At 54.5% G+C, this 21,802-nt stretch overlaps 1 protein-coding gene across 1 annotated transcript in view; it reads right to left on the reverse strand.

Moving 5' to 3' along the window:
• LOC134929706 (SCO-spondin-like) overlaps positions 1–21,802 on the reverse strand; it is a 583,357-nt gene that overhangs the window by 294,191 nt on the left and 267,364 nt on the right. Inside the window, exons 63-64 of the mRNA XM_063925285.1 lie at positions 16,469–16,563; positions 12,053–12,102 (exon numbers count right to left, since the gene is read on the reverse strand). Of these exons, the coding sequence (XP_063781355.1) occupies positions 12,053–12,102; positions 16,469–16,563 (145 nt within the window). The remainder of the gene's footprint in view (positions 1–12,052; positions 12,103–16,468; positions 16,564–21,802) is intronic.

Consider the following 21,802-nt stretch of genomic DNA (forward strand, 5'->3'; position numbering starts at 1 on the left):
GCCAGTGCCCACTATACTCCTCCCCATTGGCAGTGCCCAGTATACTCCTCCCCATGGCCAGTGTCCAGTATACTCCTCCCCACTGGCAGTGCCCAGTATACTCCTTACCATGACCAGTGCCCAGTATATTCCTCTCCATGGACAGTGCCCAGTATACTCCTCCCCATGGCCGGTGCCCAGTATACTCCTCCCCATGACCAGTGCCCAATATACTCCTCCCCATGGCCAGTGCCCTCTATACTCCTCCCCATTGGCAGTGCCCAGTATACTCCTCTCCATGGCCAGTGCCCAGTATACTCCTCCCCATGGCCAATGCCCAGTATACTCCTTACCATGACCAGTGCCCAGAATACTCCTCCCCATGACCAGTGCCCAGTATATTCCTCTCCATGGACAGTGCCCAGTATACTCCTCCCCATGGCCAGTGCCCAGTATACTCTTAACCATGACCAGTGCCCAGTATACTCCTGCCCATGGCCAGTGCCTAGTATACTCCTTACCATGACCAGTGCCCGGTATACTCCTTACCATGACCAGTGCCCAGTATACTCCTCCCCATGGCCAGTGCCCAGTATATTCCTCTCCATGACCAGTGCCCAGTATACTCCTCTACATGGCCAGTGCCCAGTATACTCTCCATGGCCAGTGCCCAGTATACTCCTCCCCATGGCCAGTTCCCAGTATACTCTCCATGGCCAGTGCCCAGTAGATTCCTCTCCATGGACAGTGCCCAGTATACTCCTTACCATGACCAGTGTCCAGTATACTCCTTACCATGACCAGTGTCCAGTATACTCCTTACCATGAACAGTGCCCAGTATACTCCTCTCCATGGCCAGTGCCCATAATACTACTCCCCATGAGCCCATAGCCAGTGCCCAGTATACTCCTCCCCGTGTCCAGTTCCTCCCCGTGGCCAGTGCCCAGTATACTCCTCCCCATGACCAGTGCCCAGTATAATCCTCCCCATGGCCAGTGCCCAGTATACTCCTCTCCATGGCAAGTGCCCAGTATACTCCTCCCCATGGCCAGTGCCCAGTATACTCCTTACTATGGCCGGTGCCCAGTATACTCCTCTCCATGGCTGGTGCCCAGTATACTCCTCCCCATGGCCGGTGCCCAGTATACTCCTCCCCATGGCCGGTGCCCAGTATACTCCTAACCATGAAAAGTGCCCAGTGTACTCCTCCCCATGACCAGTGCCCAGTATACTCCTCCCCATGGCCAGTGCCCAATATATTCCTCCCCATGACCAGTGCCCAGTATACTCCTCCCCTTGACCAGTGCCCAGTATACTCCTCCCCATGGCCAGTGCCCAATATATTCCTCCCCATGACCAGTGCCCAGTATACTCCTCCCCATGACCAGTGCCAAGTATACTCCTTACCATGACCAGTGCCCAGTATACTCCTTACCATGACCAGTGCCCAGTATACTCCTCCCCATGACCAGTGCCAAGTATACTCCTCTCCATGTCCGGTGCCCAGTATACTCCTCCCCATGGCCAGTGCCCAGTATACTCCTTACCATGACCAGTGTCCAGTATACTCATCTCCATGGCCAGTGCCCAGTATATTCCTCTCCATGACCAGTGCCCAGTATACTCCTCTCCATGGCCAGTGCCCAGTATATTCCTCTCCATGACCAGTGCCCAGTATATTCCTCTCCATGACCAGTGCCCAGTATAATCCTCCCCATGGCCAGTGCCCAGTATACTCCTGCCCATGGCCAGTGCCCAGTATACTCCTCTCCATAGCCAGTGCCCAGTATATTCCTCTCCATGGACAGTGCCCAGTATATTCCTCTCCATAGCCAGTGCCCAGTATATTCCTCTCCATGTCCGGTGCCCAGTATACTCCTCCCCATGGCCAGTGCCCAGTATACTCCTTACCATGACCAGTGTCCAGTATACTCCTTACCATGAACAGTGCCCAGTATACTCCTGCCCATGGCCAGTGCCCAGTATACTCCTCTCCATGGCCAGTGCCCAGTATACTCCTCTCCATGGCCAGTGCCCAGTATACTCCACTCCATGGCCAGTGCCCAGTATACTCCTCCCCATGGCCAGTGCCAAGTATATTCCTCTCCATGGCCAGTGCCCAGTATATTCCTCTCCATGGACAGTGCCCAGTATACTCCTCTCCATGGCCGGTGCCCAGTATACTCCTCCCCATGGCCAGTGCCCAGTATATTCCTCTCCATGGCCAGTGCCCAGTATATTCCTCTCCATGACCAGTGCCCAGTATACTCCTTACCATGTCCAGTGCCCAGTATACTCCTCTCCATGGCCAGTGCCCATAATACTACTCCACATGACTCCATAGCCAGTGCCCAGTATACTACTCCCCGTGGCCAGTGCCCAGTATACTCCCCGTGTCCAGTTCCTCCCCGTGGCCAGTGCCCAGAATACTACTCCCCATGGCCAGTGCCCAGTATACTCCTCTCTATGGCCAGTGCCCATAATACTACTCCCCATGACCCCATAGCCAGTGCCCAGTATACTCCTCCCCGTGGCCAGTGCCCAGTATACTCCTACCCGTGTCCAGGTCCTCCCCGTGGCCAGTGCCCAGTATACTACTCCCCATGGCCAGTGCCCAGTATACTCCTCCCCATGTCCAGTGCCCAGTATACTCCTCCCCATGGCCAGTGCCCAGTATACTCCTCTCCATGGCCAGTGCCCAGTATACTCCTCCCCATGGCCAGTGCCCAGTATACTCCCTCCCATGTCCAGTGCCCAGTATACTCCTCTCCATGGCCAGTGCCCAGTATACTCCTCCCCATGGCCAGTGCCCAGTATACTCCTTACCATGGCCAGTGCCCAGTATACTCCTCCCCATGACCAGTGCCCAGTATATTCCTCCCCATGGCCAGTGCCCACTATACTCCTCCCCATTGGCAGTGCAAGTATACTCCTCCCCATGGCCAGTGCCCACTATACTCCTCCCCATTGGCAGTCCCCAGTATACTCCTCCCCATGGCCAGTGCCCAGTATAGTCCTCCCCATTGGCAGTGCCCAGTATACTCCTTACCATGACCAGTGCCCAGTATATTCCTCTCCATGGACAGTGCCCAGTATACTCCTCCCCATGGCCGGTGCCCAGTATACTCCTCCCCATGACCAGTGCCCAGTATACTCCTCCCCATGGCCAGTGCCCACTATACTCCTCCCCATTGGCAGTGCCCAGTATACTCCTCTCCATGGCCAGTGCCCAGTATACTCCTCCGCATGGCCAGTGCCCAGTATACTCCTTACCATGACCAGTGCCCAGAATACTCCTCCCCATGACCAGTGCCCAGTATATTCCTCTCCATGGACAGTGCCCAGTATACTCCTCTCCATGGCCAGTGCCCAGTATACTCCTTCCCATGGCCAGTGCCCAGTATACTCCTCCCCATGGCCAGTGCCCAGTATACTCCTTACCATGACCAGTGCCCAGTATACTCCTCCCCATGGCCAGTGCCCAGTATACTCCATACCATGACCAGTGCCCAGTATACTCCTTACCATGACCAGTGCCCAGTATACTCCTCCCCATGGCCAGTGCCCAGTATACTCCTTACCATGACCAGTGCCCAGTATACTCCTCCCCATGGCCAGTGCCCAGTATACTCCTCTCCATGTCCGGTGCCCAGTATACTCCTCCCCATGGCCAGTGCCCAGTATACTCCTTACCATGACCAGTGTCCAGTATACTCATCTCCATGGCCAGTGCCCAGTATATTCCTCTCCATGACCAGTGCCCAGTATACTCCTCTCCATGGCCAGTGCCCAGTATATTCCTCTCCATGACCAGTGCCCAGTATATTCCTCTCCATGACCAGTGCCCAGTATAATCCTCCCCATGGCCAGTGCCCAGTATACTCCTGCCCATGGCCAGTGCCCAGTATACTCCTCTCCATAGCCAGTGCCCAGTATATTCCTCTCCATGGACAGTGCCCAGTATATTCCTCTCCATAGCCAGTGCCCAGTATATTCCTCTCCATGTCCGGTGCCCAGTATACTCCTCCCCATGGCCAGTGCCCAGTATACTCCTTACCATGACCAGTGTCCAGTATACTCCTTACCATTAACAGTGCCCCGTATACTCCTGCCCATGGCCAGTGCCCAGTATACTCCTCTCCATGGCCAGTGCCCAGTATACTCCTCTCCATGGCCAGTGCCCAGTATACTCCACTCCATGGCCAGTGCCCAGTATACTCCTCCCCATGGCCAGAGCCAAGTATATTCCTCTCCATGGCCAGTGCCCAGTATATTCCTCTCCATGGACAGTGCCCAGTATACTCCTCTCCATGGCCGGTGCCCAGTATACTCCTCCCCATGGCCAGTGCCCAGTATATTCCTCTCCATGGCCAGTGCCCAGTATATTCCTCTCCATGACCAGTGCCCAGTATACTCCTTACCATGTCCAGTGCCCAGTATACTCCTCTCCATGGCCAGTGCCCATAATACTACTCCACATGACTCCATAGCCAGTGCCCAGTATACTACTCCCCGTGGCCAGTGCCCAGTATACTCCCCGTGTCCAGTCCCTCCCCGTGGCCAGTGCCCAGAATACTACTCCCCATGGCCAGTGCCCAGTATACTCCTCTCTATGGCCAGTGCCCATAATACTACTCCCCATGACCCCATAGCCAGTGCCCAGTATACTCCTCCCCGTGGCCAAGGCCCAGTATACTCCTCCCCGTGTCCAGGTCCTCCCCGTGGCCAGTGCCCAGTATACTACTCCCCATGGCCAGTGCCCAGTATACTCCTCCCCATGTCCAGTGCCCAGTATACTCCTCCCCATGGCCAGTGCCCAGTATACTCCTCTCCATGGCCAGTGCCCAGTATACTCCTCCCCATGGCCAGTGCCCAGTATACTCCTTACCATGACCAGTGCCCAGTGTACTCCTCCCCATGACCAGTGCCCAGTATACTCCTTACTATGGCCGGTGCCCAGTATACTCCTCTCCATGGCTGGTGCCCAGTATACTCCTCCCCATGGCCGGTGCCCAGTATACTCCTCCCCATGGCCGGTGCCCAGTATACTCCTTACCATGACCAGTGCCCAGTGTACTCCTCCCCATGACCAGTGCCCAGTATACTCCTCCCCATGGCCAGTGCCCAATATATTCCTCCCCATGACCAGTGCCCAGTATACTCCTCCCCATGGCCAGTGCCCAATATATTCCTCCCCATGACCAGTGCTCAGTATAGTCCTCCCCATGACCAGTGCCCAGTATACTCCTTACCATGACCAGTGCCCAGTATACTCCTCCCCATGGCCAGTTCCCAATATATTCCTCCCCATGACCAGTGCCCAGTATACTCCTCCCCATGACCAGTGCCCAGTATACTCCTTACCATGACCAGTGCCCAGTATACTCCTTACCATAACCAGTGCACAGTATACTCCTCTCCATGACCAGTGCCCAGTATACTCCTTATCATGACCAGTGCCCAGTATACTCCTTCCCATGTCCAGTGCCCAGTATACTCTTCTCCATGGCCAGTGCCCATAATACTACTCCCCATGACCCCATAGCCAGTGCCCAGTATACTCCTCCCCGTGGCCAGTGCCCAGTATACTCCTACCCGTGTCCAGTTCCTCCCCGTGGCCAGTGCCCAGTATACTACTCCCCATGGCCAGTGCCCAGTATACCCCTCCCCATGTCCAGTGCCCAGTATACTCCTCCCCATGGCCAGTGCCCAGTATACTCCTCTCCATGGCCAGTGCCCAGTATACTCCTCCCCATGGCCAGTGCCCAGTATACTCCTTACCATGACCAGTGCCCAGTGTACTCCTCCCCATGACCAGTGCCCAGTATACTCCTTACTATGGCCGGTGCCCAGTATACTCCTCTCCATGGCTGGTGCCCAGTATACGCCTCCCCATGGCCGGTGCCCAGTATACTCCTCCCCATGGCCGGTGCCCAGTATACTCCTTACCATGACCAGTGCCCAGTGTACTCCTCCCCATGACCAGTGCCCAGTATACTCCTCCCCATGGCCAGTGCCCAGTATATTCCTCTCCATGACCAGTGCCCAGTATACTCCTCTACATGGCCAGTGCCCAGTATACTCTCCATGGCCAGTGCCCAGTATACTCCTCTCCATGGCCAGTGCCCAGTATACTCCTCCCCATGGCCAGTGCCCAGTATACTCCTTACTATGGCCGGTGCCCAGTATACTCCTCTCCATGGCCAGTGCCCAGTATACTCCTCCCCATGGCCAGTGCCCAGTATACTCCTCCTCATGACCAGTGCCCAGTATACTCCTCCCACTGACCAGTGCCCAGTATACTCCTCTCCATGACCAGTGCCCAGTATACTCCTCCCCATGGCCGGAGCCCAGTATACTCCTCCCCATGGCCAGTGTCCATTATACTCCTCCCCATGGCCGGTGCCCAGTATACTCCTCCCCATGGCCGGTGCCCAGTATACTCCTCCCCATGGCCGGTGCCCAGTGTACTCCTCCCCATGGCCGGTGCCCGGTATTCTCCTCTATATGGCCGGTGCCCAATAAAACTCCTCCCCATGGCCGGTGACCAGTATACTCCTCTTCATGGCCGGTGCCCAGTATACTCCTCCCCATGGCCAGTGCCCAGTATACTCCTCTCCATGACAGTGCCCATTATATTCCTCTCCATGACAGTGCCCAGTATACTCCTCCCCATGTCCAGTGCCCAGTATACTCCTCCCCATGGCCAGTGCCCACTATACTCCTCCCCATTGTCAGTGCCCAGTATACTCCTCCCCATGGCCAGTGTCCAGTATACTCCTCCCCACTGGCAGTGCCCAGTATACTCCTTACCATGACCAGTGCCCAGTATATTCCTCTCCATGGACAGTGCCCAGTATACTCCTCCCCATGGCCGGTGCCCAGTATACTCCTCCCCATGACCAGTGCCCAATATACACCTCCCCATGGCCAGTGCCCTCTATAATCCTCCCCATTGGCAGTGCCCAGTATACTCCTCTCCATGGCCAGTGCCCAGTATACTCCTCCCCATGGCCAATGCCCAGTATACTCCTTACCATGACCAGTGCCCAGAATACTCCTCCCCATGACCAGTGCCCAGTATATTCCTCTCCATGGACAGTGCCCAGTATACTCCTCCCCATGGCCAGTGCCCAGTATACTCCTCCCCATGGCCAGTGCCCAGTATACTCTTAACCATGACCAGTGCCCAGTATACTCCTCCCCATGGCCAGTGCCTAGTATACTCCTTACCATGACCAGTGCCCAGTATACTCCTTACCATGACCAGTGCCCAGTATACTCCTCCCCATGGCCAGTGCCCAGTATATTCCTCTCCATGACCAGTGCCCAGTATACTCCTCTACATGGCCAGTGCCCAGTATACTCTCCATGGCCAGTGCCCAGTATACTCCTCCCCATGGCCAGTGCCCAGTATATTCCTCCCCATGACCAGTGCCCAGTATAGTCCTCCCCATGACCAGTGCCCAGTATACTCCTTACCATGACCAGTGCCCAGTATACTCCTCCCCATGGCCAGTTCCCAATATATTCCTCCCCATGACCAGTGCCCAGTATACTCCTCCCCATGACCAGTGCCCAGTATACTCCTTACCATGACCAGTGCCCAGTATACTCCTTACCATAACCAGTGCACAGTATACTCCTCTCCATGACCAGTGCCCAGTATACTCCTTATCATGACCAGTGCCCAGTATACTCCTTACCATGACCAGTGACCAGTATACTCCTTACCATGACCAGTGCCCAGTATACTCCTCTCCATGGCCAGTGCCCAGTATACTCCTCCCCATGGCCAGTGCCCAGTATACTCCTCCCACTGACCAGTGCCCAGTATACTCCTCCCACTGACCAGTGCCCAGTATACTCCTCTCCATGACCAGTGCCCAGTATACTTCTCCCCATGGCCGGAGCCCAGTATACTCCTCCCCATGGCCGGTGCCCAGTATACTCCTCCCCATGGCCAGTGTCCATTATACTCCTCCCCATGGCCGGTGCCCAGTATACTCCTCCCCATGGCCGGTGCCCAGTATACTCCTCCCCATGGCCGGTGCCCAGTGTACTCCTCCCCATGGCCGGTGCCCGGTATTCTCCTCTATATGGCCGGTGCCCAATAAAACTCCTCCCCATGGCCGGTGACCAGTATACTCCTCTTCATGGCCGGTGCCCAGTATACTCCTCCCCATGGCCAGTGCCCAGTATACTCCTCTCCATGACAGTGCCCATTATATTCCTCTCCATGACAGTGCCCAGTATACTCCTCCCCATGTCCAGTGCCCAGTATACTCCTCCCCATGGCCAGTGCCCACTATACTCCTCCCCATTGGCAGTGCCCAGTATACTCCTCCCCATGGCCAGTGTCCAGTATACTCCTCCCCACTGGCAGTGCCCAGTATACTCCTTACCATGACCAGTGCCCAGTATATTCCTCTCCATGGACAGTGCCCAGTATACTCCTCCCCATGGCCGGTGCCCAGTATACTCCTCCCCATGACCAGTGCCCAATATACTCCTCCCCATGGCCAGTGCCCTCTATACTCCTCCCCATTGGCAGTGCCCAGTATACTCCTCTCCATGGCCAGTGCCCAGTATACTCCTCCCCATGGCCAATGCCCAGTATACTCCTTACCATGACCAGTGCCCAGAATACTCCTCCCCATGACCAGTGCCCAGTATATTCCTCTCCATGGACAGTGCCCAGTATACTCCTCTCCATGGCCAGTGCCCAGTATACTCCTCCCCATGGCCAGTGCCCAGTATACTCTTAACCATGACCAGTGCCCAGTATACTCCTGCCCATGGCCAGTGCCTAGTATACTCCTTACCATGACCAGTGCCCGGTATACTCCTTACCATGACCAGTGCCCAGTATACTCCTCCCCATGGCCAGTGCCCAGTATATTCCTCTCCATGACCAGTGCCCAGTATACTCCTCTACATGGCCAGTGCCCAGTATACTCTCCATGGCCAGTGCCCAGTATACTCCTCCCCATGGCCAGTTCCCAGTATACTCCTCCCCATGGCCAGTGCCCAGTAGATTCCTCTCCATGGACAGTGCCCAGTATACTCCTTACCATGACCAGTGTCCAGTATACTCCTTACCATGACCAGTGTCCAGTATACTCCTTACCATGAACAGTGCCCAGTATACTCCTCTCCATGGCCAGTGCCCATAATACTACTCCCCATGAGCCCATAGCCAGTGCCCAGTATACTCCTCCCCGTGTCCAGTTCCTCCCCGTGGCCAGTGCCCAGTATACTCCTCCCCATGACCAGTGCCCAGTATAATCCTCCCCATGGCCAGTGCCCAGTATACTCCTCTCCATGGCAAGTGCCCAGTATACTCCTCCCCATGGCCAGTGCCCAGTATACTCCTTACTATGGCCGGTGCCCAGTATACTCCTCTCCATGGCTGGTGCCCAGTATACTCCTCCCCATGGCCGGTGCCCAGTATACTCCTCCCCATGGCCGGTGCCCAGTATACTCCTAACCATGAAAAGTGCCCAGTGTACTCCTCCCCATGACCAGTGCCCAGTATACTCCTCCCCATGGCCAGTGCCCAATATATTCCTCCCCATGACCAGTGCCCAGTATACTCCTCCCCTTGACCAGTGCCCAGTATACTCCTCCCCATGGCCAGTGCCCAATATATTCCTCCCCATGACCAGTGCCCAGTATACTCCTCCCCATGACCAGTGCCAAGTATACTCCTTACCATGACCAGTGCCCAGTATACTCCTTACCATGACCAGTGCCCAGTATACTCCTCCCCATGACCAGTGCCAAGTATACTCCTTACCATGACCAGTGCCCAGTATACTCCTCTCCATGGCCAGTGCCCAGTATACTCCTCCCCATGGCCAGTGCCCAGTATACTCCTCCCCATGACCATGGCCAGTGCCCAGTATACTCCTCCCCATGACCAGTGCCCAGTATACTCCTCCCCATGACCAGTGCCCAGTATACTCCTCTCCATGACCAGTGCCCAGTATACTCCTCCCCATGGCCAGTGCCCAGTACACTCCTCCCCATGGCCAGTGCCCAGTATACTCCTCCCCATGACCATGGCCAGTGCCCAGTATACTGCTCCCCATGACCAGTGCCCAGTATACTCCTCCCCATGACCAGTGCCCAGTATACTCCTCTCCATGACCAGTGCCCACTATACTCCTCCCCATGGCCGGTACCCAGTATACTCCTCCCCATGGTCAGTGCATAGTATACTCCCCCCCATGACCAGTGCCCAGTATACTCCTTACCATGACCAGTGCCCAGTATACTCCTCTCCATGGCCAGTGCCCAGTATACTCCTCCCCATGGCCAGTGCCCAGTATACTCCTCCCCATGACCATGGCCAGTGCCCAGTATACTCCTCCCCATGACCAGTGCCCAGTATACTCCTCCCCATGACCAGTGCCCAGTATACTCCTCTCCATGACCAGTGCCCACTATACTCCTCCCCATGGCCGGTACCCAGTATACTCCTCCCCATGGTCAGTGCCTAGTATACTCCTCTCCATGGCCAGTGCCCAGTATACTCCTCCCCATGACCAGTGCCCAGTATACTCCTCCCCATGGCCAGTGCCCAGTATACTCCTCCCCATGGCCAGTGCCCAGTATACTCCTCCCCATGACCAGTGCCCAGTATACTCTCCATGGCCAGTGCCCAATATATTCCTCCCCATGACCAGTGCCCAGTATACTCTCCATGGCCAGTGCCCAATATATTTCTCTCCATGGCCAGTGCCCAGTATACTCCTCCCCATGGCCAGTGCCCAGTATATTCCTCTCCATGACCAGTGCCCAGTATACTCTTTACCATGACCAGTGCCCAGTATACTCCTCTCCATGGCCAGTGCCCAGTATATTCCTTACCATGACCAGTGCCCAGTATACTCCTCTCCATGGCCAGTGCCCAGTATACTCCTGCCCATGGCCAGTGCCCAGTATACTCCTCTCCATGACCAGTGCCCAATATATTCCTCCCCATGACCAGTATACTCTTTACCATGACCAGTGCCCAGTATACTCCTCTCCATGGCCAGTGAACAGTATATTCCTTACCATGACCAGTGCCCAGTATACTCCTCTCCATGGCCAGTGCCCAGTATACTCCTGCCCATGGCCAGTGCCCAGTATACTCCTCTCCATGACCAGTGCACAGTATACTCCTCCCCATGGCCGGTGCCCAGTATACTCCTCCCCATGGCCGGTGCCCAGTATACTCCTCCCCATGGCCAGTGCCTAGTATACTCCTCTCCATGACCAGTGCCCAGTATACTCCTGCCCATGGCCAGTGCCCAGTATACTCCTCCCCATGGCCAGTGCCCAGTATACTCCTCCCCATGGCCAGTGCCCAGTATACTCCTCCCCATGGCCAGTGCCCAGTATACTCCTCCCCATGACCAGTGCCCAGTATACTCCTCCCCATGGCCAGTGCCCAGTATACTCCTCCCCATGGCCAGTGCCCAGTATACTCCTGCCCATGGCCAGTGCCCAGTATACTCCTCCCCATGGCCAGTGCCCAGTATACTCCTTACCATGACCAGTTCCCAGTATACTCCTCCCCATGGACAGTGCCCAGTATACTCCTCCCCATGGCTAGTGCCCAGTATACTCCTTACCATGACCAGTGCCCAGTATACTCCTTATCATGACCAGTGCCCAGTATACTCCTTACCATGACTAGTGCCCAGTATACTCCTTATCATGACCAGTGCCCAGTATACTCCTTACCATGACTTGTGCCCAGTATACTCCTTATCATGGACAGTGCCCAGTATACTCCTCCCTATGGACAGTGCCCAGTATACTCCTCCCCATGGCCAGTGCCCAGTATACTCCTTACCATGACCAGTGCCCAGTATACTCCTTACCATGTCCAGTGGCCAGTATACTCCTCCCCATGTCCAGTGCCCAGTATACTCCTCCCTGTGACCAGTGACCAGTATACTCCTCCCTGTGACCAGTGCCCAGTATACTCCTTACCACGTCCAGTGCCCAGTATACTCCTCCCTATGACCAGTGCCCAGTATACTCCTCCCCATGTCCAGTGCCCAGTATACTGCTTACCTTGGCAGGCCAGACGGGAGCAGTTGGTGATCCGGCCAGACAGACAGGAGCTGAGGGAGACACAAGCAGACGTTACATGTGGTGACAGTATACCAGCGAGCAGATAATGGTAACGCAGGGGCCCGGCTCTCATTCCGGGGCCACAGAGAAGATCTCACAGGATCACAGAGACAAGATCACATTGCAGATACAGCATATAGAGACCAGCTACAGGTATATATATATATATATATATATATATATAATATACTACACAGACAAGTTATTATACAATTCATAGATAAACATAGTAACATAGGGGTATATTTACTAACATTCGTAATTTTCGGAAAAAGGTCAAAGTTCAATCACGAATGACATCGACAGTGTAAAATTGCAACTTTTTGAATTGATTACGACTAATTTACTAAGCTGCCGTATTTTGCCTTTTCGGGTTTTCCGATGTCGATGTCATTCGTTTTTTTTTTCTGTTTTTTACGGCAGTGATTAGCAAAACACTGCCGACTTTTTCAAAATGAATCTCGGCCGGATCTGTGTGATCCGTGCTGGGGTTCATTTTTTTTTTTTTTTAAATAAACACTGTAAAACTTAAAAAAAAATTGCGTGGGGTCCCCCCTCCTAAGCATAACCAGCCTCGGGCTCTTTGAGCCGATCCTGGTTGCAGAAATATGGGAAAAAAAATGACATGGGTTCCCCCATATTTAAGCAACCAGCATCGGGCTCTGCGCCTGGTCCTGGTTCCAAAAATACGGGGGACAAAAAGAGTAGGGGTCCCCCGTATTTTTAAAACCAGCACCGGGCTCCACTAGCTGGACAGATAATGCCACAGCCGGGGGTCACTTTTATATAGTGCCCTGCGGCCGTGGCATCAAAAATCCAACTAGTCACCCCTGGCCGGGGTACCCTGGGGGAGTGGGGACCCCTTCAATCAAGGGGTCCCCCCCCCCAGCCACCCAAGGGCCAGGGGTGAAGCTTGAGGCTGTCCCCCCCCATCCAATTGGCTGCGGATGGGGGGCTGATAGCCTTTTGTGAAAATGAAAAGATATTGTTTTTAGTAGCAGTACTACAAGGCCCAGCAAGCCTCCCCCGCATGCTGGTACTTGGAGAACTACAAGTACCAGCATGCGGCGGAAAAACGGGCCCGCTGGCACCTGTAGTACTACTACTAAAAAAATACCCCAAAAAAGACAAGACACACACACCTTGAAAGTAAAGATTTATTACATACATCCACACAAACATACAAACATACTTACCTATGGCCCCACGCAGGTCGGTCCTCTTCTCCAGTAGAATCCAAGGGGTACCTGTTGAATAAATTATACTCACCAGCTCCAGGGTCCCAGGCTCCTCGTAACATCCATTTGTAATCCACGTACTTGAATAAAATAAAAAAACGGACACCCGAGCCACGCACTGAAAGGGGACCCATGTTTGCACATGGGTCCCCTTTCCCCGACTGCCAGAAACCCACTCTGACTTCTGTCTAAGTGGGTTTCTTCAGCCAATCAGGGAGCGCCACGTTGTAGCACCCTCCTGATCGGCTGTGTGCTCCTGTACTGACTGACAGGCAGCACGCGGCAGTGTTACAATGTAGCGCCTATGCGCTCCATTGTAACCAATGGTGGGAACTTTCTGCCCTGCGGTTGACCGAAAGTGACCTCACCGCTGAGCAGAAAGTTCCCACCATTGGTTACAATGGAGCACATAGGCGCTACATTGTAACACTGCCGTGTGCCGCCTGTCAGTCAGTACAGGAGCACACAGCCGATCAGGAGGGTGCTACAACGTGGCGCTCCCTGATTGGCTGAAGAAACCCACTTAGACAGAAGTCAGAGTGGGTTTCTGGCAGTCGGGGAAAGGGGACCCATGTGCAAACATGGGTCCCCTTTCAGTGCGTGGCTCGGGTGTCCGTTTTTTTATTTTATTCAAGTACGTGGATTACAAATGGATGCTACGAGGAGCCTGGGACCCTGGAGCTGGTGAGTATAATTTATTCAACAGGTACCCCTTGGATTCTACTGGAGAAGAGGACCGACCTGCGTGGGGCCATAGGTAAGTATGTTTGTATGTTTGTGTGGATGTATGTAATAAATCTTTACTTTCAAGGTGTGTGTGTCTTGTCTTTTTTTGGGTATTTTTTTAGTAGTAGTACTACAGGTACCAGCGGGCCCGTTTTTCCGCCGCATGCTGGTACTTGTGGTTCTCCAAGTACCAGCATGCGGGGGAGGCTTGCTGGGCCTTGTAGTACTGCTACTAAAAACAATATCTTTTCATTTTCACAAAAGGCTATCAGCCCCCCATCCGCAGCCAATTGGATGGGGGGGACAGCCTCGGGCTTCACCCCTGGCCCTTGGGTGGCTGGGGGGGACGACCCCTTGATTGAAGGGGTCCCCACTCCCCCAGGGTACCCCGGCCAGGGGTGACTAGTTGGATATTTGATGCCACGGCCGCAGGGCACTATATAAAAGTGACCCCCGGCTGTGGCATTATCTGTCCAGCTAGTGGAGCCCGGTGCTGGTTTTAAAAATACGGGGGACCCCTACTCTTTTTGTCCCCCGTATTTTTGGAACCAGGACCAGGCGCAGAGCCCGATGCTGGTTGCTTAAATATGGGGGAACCCCTGTCAATTTTTTCCCCATATTTCTGCAACCAGGATCGGCTCAAAGAGCCCGAGGCTGGTTATGCTTAGGAGGGGGGACCCCACGCAATTTTTTTTTAGAAAATAACCACTTTCCCACCCCTTCCCACTGATATACATGCACGGATCTCATGGATCCCTGCATGCCTATACAATCACGGATTAAAAAAGCAGGTCTGGTTTTTTTTAGCACTTTTTTACGAGTTGTAATTTTTCACGGCAGTGTTTTATTTTTTTTGGCTTTGCACTTCTTAGTAAATGACCGAGATTCATACTTAAACAGCCGCGTTTTGACCGATGGTGTATTCATTCGTAATTATTTTCATGGACTACCCAAAAAATACGAATGCCCTCATCACTGCCGTGATTTGAGTTTAGTAAATTACCGAGATGACACTTTGATGAAAAAACGGCATCTCGGTCAAAATCGGGACCTTAGTAAATATACCCCATAGTATCTAAGGTTGAAAAAAGACAATTGTCCATCGGGTTCAACCTATTTGTGATCTCCTATGCACGATTCTTTTGTATAAAATTTTGACTGAAGTTGATGACTGCCGTTACGTTTTACCCCTCTTTTTTCTAATAACCAAAGTGCGTGACTATGCCCCGTAACCCTGGATATCCTTATCCATTAGGAATTTATCTAACCCATTCTTAAAGGTGTTGACAGATTCCGCCATTACAACTCCCTCAGGCAGGGAATTCCAAACACGTATCGTCCTTACTGTGAAACATATACAATATATAAAAACGATAGATATAGACAGAGAGATAAAGATATATAGATATAACCGTTTGTCATACACTGACCAGTCATTATACAAGCCATACATAAACATTTAAAGACTATGGGGTATCCAATAACCAATGATAGTGCCGTGGGTGCGAAAAACAGTTTTTTTTTGTGCAATGTTCTGTTATCACCCCTACCCAATTAGCTCGCTCGAAACCCCCCTGATGTTTGTGCGAAAATACATAGATCCCATGAAAAGCCACTGACCTATGTATTTTCCCGGCACTTATCGCAGATATAACGGGCACTTATCGCAGATTGTGCAGCATAATCTCCAAAAAAGTGCCGGCATCGGAGGATAAGTGCCGATGGATAGCCCCCCCCCCGGCGAACACATGATCCACGGTAAATTACGGCAGATAACTGGATACCCCCATATATAGATAGATAGATAGATAGATAGATAGATAGATACTGAATATATAGATAGATAGATAGATATGAGATAGATAGATAGATAGATAGATAGATAGATAGATACTGAAGATAGAGATAGATAGATAGATAGATAGAGATACTGAAGATAGAGATAGATAGATAGATAGATAGATAGATAGATAGATAGATAGATAGATAGATAGATAGATAGATAGATAGATATGAGATAGATAGATACTGAAGATAGAGATAGATAGATAGATAGATAGATAGATAGATAGATAGATAGATAGATAGATAGATAGATAGATAGATACTGAAGATAGAGATAGAGAGATAGATAGATAGATAGATAGATAGATAGATAGATAGATAGATAGATAGATACTAGAGATAGATAGATAGATAGATAGATAGATAGATAGATAGATAGATAGATAGATAGATAGATAGATAGATAGATAGATAGATAGATACTGAAGATAGAGATAGATAGATAGATAGATATGTGATAGATAGATAGATAGATAGATAGATAGATAGATATGAGATAGATAGATAGATAGATAGATCGATATAGCCCTATATATCACATACTGACCAGTTATTGCAGTCTCTCGGCACAGTCTCCCCGGCGTCATACAAGTCTCCATTCTCTGTACACGGACAGTGTGAGGTGGGGACACAGCGATTATTCTGCAAGAAAGAGGTTAGAATCACCCACACATACCAGAGCGTAGGGATACGCACCATCTTATGTATGTATTGCGGGCGGGTGTGTAGCCATACAGAAACGCTCATACGCTCACACTGGAGGCTGCACTGGGGGGGAGACTCTGCATCTAGATCACACTGGAGGCCGCATTGGGAGGGAGACTCTGCATCTAGATCACACTGGAGGCCGCATTGGGAGGGAGACTCTGCATCTAGATCACACTGGAGGCCGCATTGGGAGGGAGACTCTGCATCTAGATCACACTGGAATTCGCATTGAGGGGGAGACTCTGCATCTAGATCACACTGGAGGCCGCATTGGGAGGGAGACTCTGCATCTAGATCACACTGGAGGCCGTACAGGGAGGGAGACTCTGCACCTAGTTCACACTGGAAGCTGTACTGGGAGGGAGACTCTGCACACCTAGCTCACACTGGAGGCTGTACTGGGAGGAAGACTCTACACCTCGCTCACACTGGAGGCCGCACTGGGAGGGAGACTCTGCATCTAGATCACACTAGAGGCATTACTGGGAGGGAGACTCTACACCTAGCTCACACTGGAGGCCGTACTGGGAGGGAGACTGTACCTAGCTTACACTGGAGGCCGTACTGGGAGGGAGACTCTGCACCTAGCTCACACTGGAGGTCGCACTGGGAGGGAGACTCTGCACCTAGCTCACACTGGAGGCTCTACTGGGAGGGAGACTCTGCACCTAGCTCACACTGGAGGCCGCACTGGGAGGGAGACTCTGCATCTAGCTCACACTGGAGGCTGCACTGGGACGGGGACGGGGGGGGAGAGACTCTGCACCTAGATCACACTGGAGGCCGCACTGGGAGGGAGACTCTGCACCTAGCTCACACTGGAGGTCGCACTGGGAGGGAGACTCTGCACCTAGCTCACACTGGAGGCTCTACTGGGAGGGAGACTCTGCACCTAGCTCACACTGGAGGCCGCACTGGGAGGGAGACTCTGCATCTAGCTCACACTGGAGGCTGCACTGGGACGGGGGGGGAGAGACTCTGCACCTAGATCACACTGGAGGCCGCACTGGGAGGGAGACTCTGCACCTAGATCACACTGGAGGCCGTACTGGGGGGGGGGGGGGGACACTCTGCACCTAGATCACACTGGAGGCCGCACTGGGAGGGACACTCTGCACCTAGCTCACACTGGAGGCCGCACTGGGAGGGAGACTCTGCACCTAGATCACACTGGAGGCCGCACTGGGAGGGACACACCTAGCTCACACTGGAGGCCGCACTGGGAGGGAGACTCTGCACCTAGATCACACTGGAGGCCGTACTGGGGGGGGGGGGGGGGGGGGGGGGCTCTGCACCTAGATCACACTGGAGGCTGTACAGGGAGGGAAACTCTACACCTAGCTCACACTGGAGGCCGTACTGGGAGGAAGACTGCACCTAGATCACAATGGAGGCCGTACTGGGGGGGGGGGGGGGGGGGAACTATACACCTAGATCACACTGGAGGCTGTACTGGGAGGGAGACTCTACACCTAGCTCACACTGGAGGCTATACTGGGAGGGAGACTCTACATCTAGTTCACACTGGAGGCCGCACTGGGAGGGAGACTGTACCTAGCTCACACGGGAGGCCGCACTGGGAGGGAGACTGTACCTAGCTTACACTGGAGGCCGTACTGGGAGGGAGACTCTGCACCTAGCTCACACTGGAGGCCGTACTGGGAGGGAGACTCTGCACCTAGATCACACTGGAGGCTGTACTGGGAGGAAGACTATACCTAGCTCACACTGGAGGCTGTACTGGGAGGGAGACTCTGCACCTAGCTCACACTGGAGGCCGTACTGGGAGGGAGACTCTGCACGTAGCTCGCACTGGAGGCCGTACTGGGATGGAGACTCTGCACCTAGCTCACACTGGAGGCCGCACTGGGAGGGAGACTCTGCACCTAGCTCACACTGGAGGCCGCACTGGGAGGGAGACTCTGCACCTAGCTCACACTGGAAGCTGCACTGGGAGGGGGGGGGGGAGAGAGACTCTGCACCTAGATCACACTGGAGGCTCTACTGGGAGGGAGACTCTGCACCTAGCTCACACTGGAGGCCGCACTGGGAGGGAGACTCTGCACCTAGATCACACTGGAGGCTGTACTGGGGGGGGGGGGACTCTACACCTAGATCACACTGGAGGCTGTACTGGGAGGAAGACTCTACACCTCGCTCACACTGGAGGCCGCACTGGGAGGGAGACTCTCTATCTAGATCACACTAGAGGCCGTACTGGGAGGGAGACTCCACACCTAGCTCACACTGGGAGGGAGACTCTGCACCTAGCTCACACTGGAGGCCGTACTGGGAGGGAGATTGTACCTAGCTTACACTGGAGGCCGTACTGGGAGGGAGACTCTGCACGTAGCTCGCACTGGAGGCCGTACTGGGAGGGAGACTCTGCATCTAGCTCACACTGGAGGCAGCACTGGGAGGGAGACTCTGCACCTAGCTCACACTGGAGGCTGTACTGGGAGGGAGACTCTGCACCTAGCTCACACTGGAGGCCGCACTGGGAGGGAGACTCTGCACCTAGCTCACACTGGAGGCTGCACTGGGAGGAGGGGGGGGGGGGAGAGACTCTGCACCTAGATCACACTGGAGGCCGTACTGGGAGGGAGATTCTGCACCTAGCTCACACTGGAGGCCGCACTGGGAGGGAGACTCTGCACCTAGATCACACTGGAGGCCGTACTGGGGAGGGGGGGGGGGGCTCTACACCTAGATCACACTGGAGGTCGCACTGGGAGGGAGACTCTGCACCTAGCTCACACTGGAGGCTGTACTGGGAGGGAGCCTCTACACCTAGCTCACACTGGAGGCTGCACTGGGAGGGAGACTGTACCTAGCTCACACTGGAGGCCGCACTGGGAGGGAGACTGTACCTAGCTCACACTAGAGGCTGTACTGGGAGGGAGACTCTGCACCTAGCTCACACTGGAGGCCGTACTGGGAGGGAGACTGTATCTAGCTCACACTGGAGGCCGTACTGGGAGGGAGACTCAGCATCTAGATCACACTGGAGGCCGTACAGGGAGGGAGACTCTACACCTAGCACACATTGGAGGCTGTACTGGGGGGGGGGGGGAGACTCTACACCTTGCTCACACTGGAGGCTGCACTGGGGGGGAGACTCTACACCTCGCTCACACTGGAGGCCGCACTGGGAGGGAGACTGTACCTAGCTTGCACTGGAGGCCGTACTGGGAGGGAGACTCTGCACCTAGCTCACACTTGAGGCCGCACTGGGAGGGAGACTCTGCACCTAGCTCACACTGGAGGCCGCACTGGGAGGGAGACTGTACCTAGCTCACACTGGAGGCCGTACTGGGGGGGGGGAAATCTACACCTTGCTCACACTGGAGGCCGCACTGGGAGGGAGACTGTACCTAGCTTACACTGGAGGCCGTACTGGGAGGGAGACTCTGCACCTAGCTCACACTGGAGGCCGCACTGGGAGGGAGACTCTGCACCTAGATCACACTGGAGGCTGTACTGGGAGGAAGACTCTGCACCTAGATCACACTGGAGGCTGTACAGGGAGGAAGACTCTACACCTAGCTCACACTGGAGGCTGCACTGGGGGGGAGACTCTACACCTCGCTCACACTGGAGGCCACACTGGGAGGGAGACTCTGCATCTAGATCACACTAGAGGCCGTACTGGGGGGGGGGACTCTACACCTAGATCACACTGGAGGCCGCACTGGGAGGGAGACTCTGCACCTAGATCACACTGGGGGCTGTACTGGGGGGGGACTCTACACCTAGCTCACACTGGAGGCCGCACTGGGAGGGAGACTGTACCTAGCTCACACTGGAGGCCGTACTGGGAGGGAGACTGTACCTAGCTTACACTGGAGGCCGTACTGGGATGGAGACTCTGCACCTAGCTCACACTGGAGGCCACACTGGGAGGGAGACTCTGCACCTAGCTCACACTGGAGGTTGCACTGGGAAGGAGACTCTGCACCTAGCTCACACTAGAGGCCACACTGGGAGGGAGACTCTGCACCTAGCTCACACTGGAGGTTGCACTGGGAAGGAGACTCTGCACCTAGCCACACTGGAGGCCGCACTGGGAGGGAGACTCTGCACCTGGCTCACACTGGAGGTCGCACTGGGAGGAGAATCTGCAACTCACTCACACTGGAGGCCGCACTGGGAGGGAGACTCTACACCTAGCTCACACTGGAGGCCGTACTCTGCACCTAGCCACACTGGAGGCCGTACTGGGAGGGAGACTCTGCACCTAGCTCACACTAGAGGCTGTACAGGGAGGGAGACTCTGCACCTAGCTCACACTGGAGGCCGTACTCTGCACCTAGCCACACTGGAGGCCGTACCCTGCACCTAGCTCACACTGGAGGCCGTACTGGGAGGGAGACTCTGCACCTAGCTCACACTGGAGGCTGTACAGGGAGGGAGACTCTGCACCTAGCTCACACTGGAGGCCGTACTGGGAGGGAGACTCTGCACCTAGCTCACACTGGAGGCCGTACTGGGAGGGAGACTGCACCTAGCTCACACTGGAGGCCGTACTGGGAGGGAGACTCTGCACCTAGCTCACACTGGAGGCCGCACTGAGAGGGAGACTCTGCCCCTAGCTCACACTGGAGGCTGTACAGGGAGGGAGACTCTGCACCTAGCTCACACTAGAGGCTGTACAGGGAGGGAGACTCTGCACCTAGCTCACACTGGAGGCCGTACTGGGAGGGAGACTCTGCACCTAGCTCAAACTGGAGGCCGCACTGAGAGGGAGACTCTGCCCCTAGCTCACACTGGAGGCTGTACAGGGAGGGAGACTCTGCACCTAGCTCACACTGGAGGCTGTACTGGGAGGGAGACTCTGCACCTAGCTCACACTGGAGGCCGCACTGGGAGCGAGACTCTGCACCTAGCTCACACTGGAGGCCGTACTGGGAGGGAGACTCTGCACCTAGCTCACACTGGAGGCTGTACTGGGAGGGAGACTCTGCACCTAGCTCACACTGGAGGCCGTACTCTGCACCTAGCCACACTGGAGGCCGTACTGGGAGGGAGACTCTGCACCTAGCTCACACTGGAGGCCGTACAGGGAGGGAGACTCTGCACCTAGCTCACACTGGAGGCTGTACTCTGCACCTAGCCACACTGGAGGCCGTACTGGGAGGGAGACTCTGCACCTAGCTCACACTGGAGGCCGTAC

Source organism: Pseudophryne corroboree, chromosome 5, assembly GCF_028390025.1.
Source record: "Pseudophryne corroboree isolate aPseCor3 chromosome 5, aPseCor3.hap2, whole genome shotgun sequence".
Taxonomy (NCBI): domain Eukaryota; kingdom Metazoa; phylum Chordata; class Amphibia; order Anura; family Myobatrachidae; genus Pseudophryne; species Pseudophryne corroboree.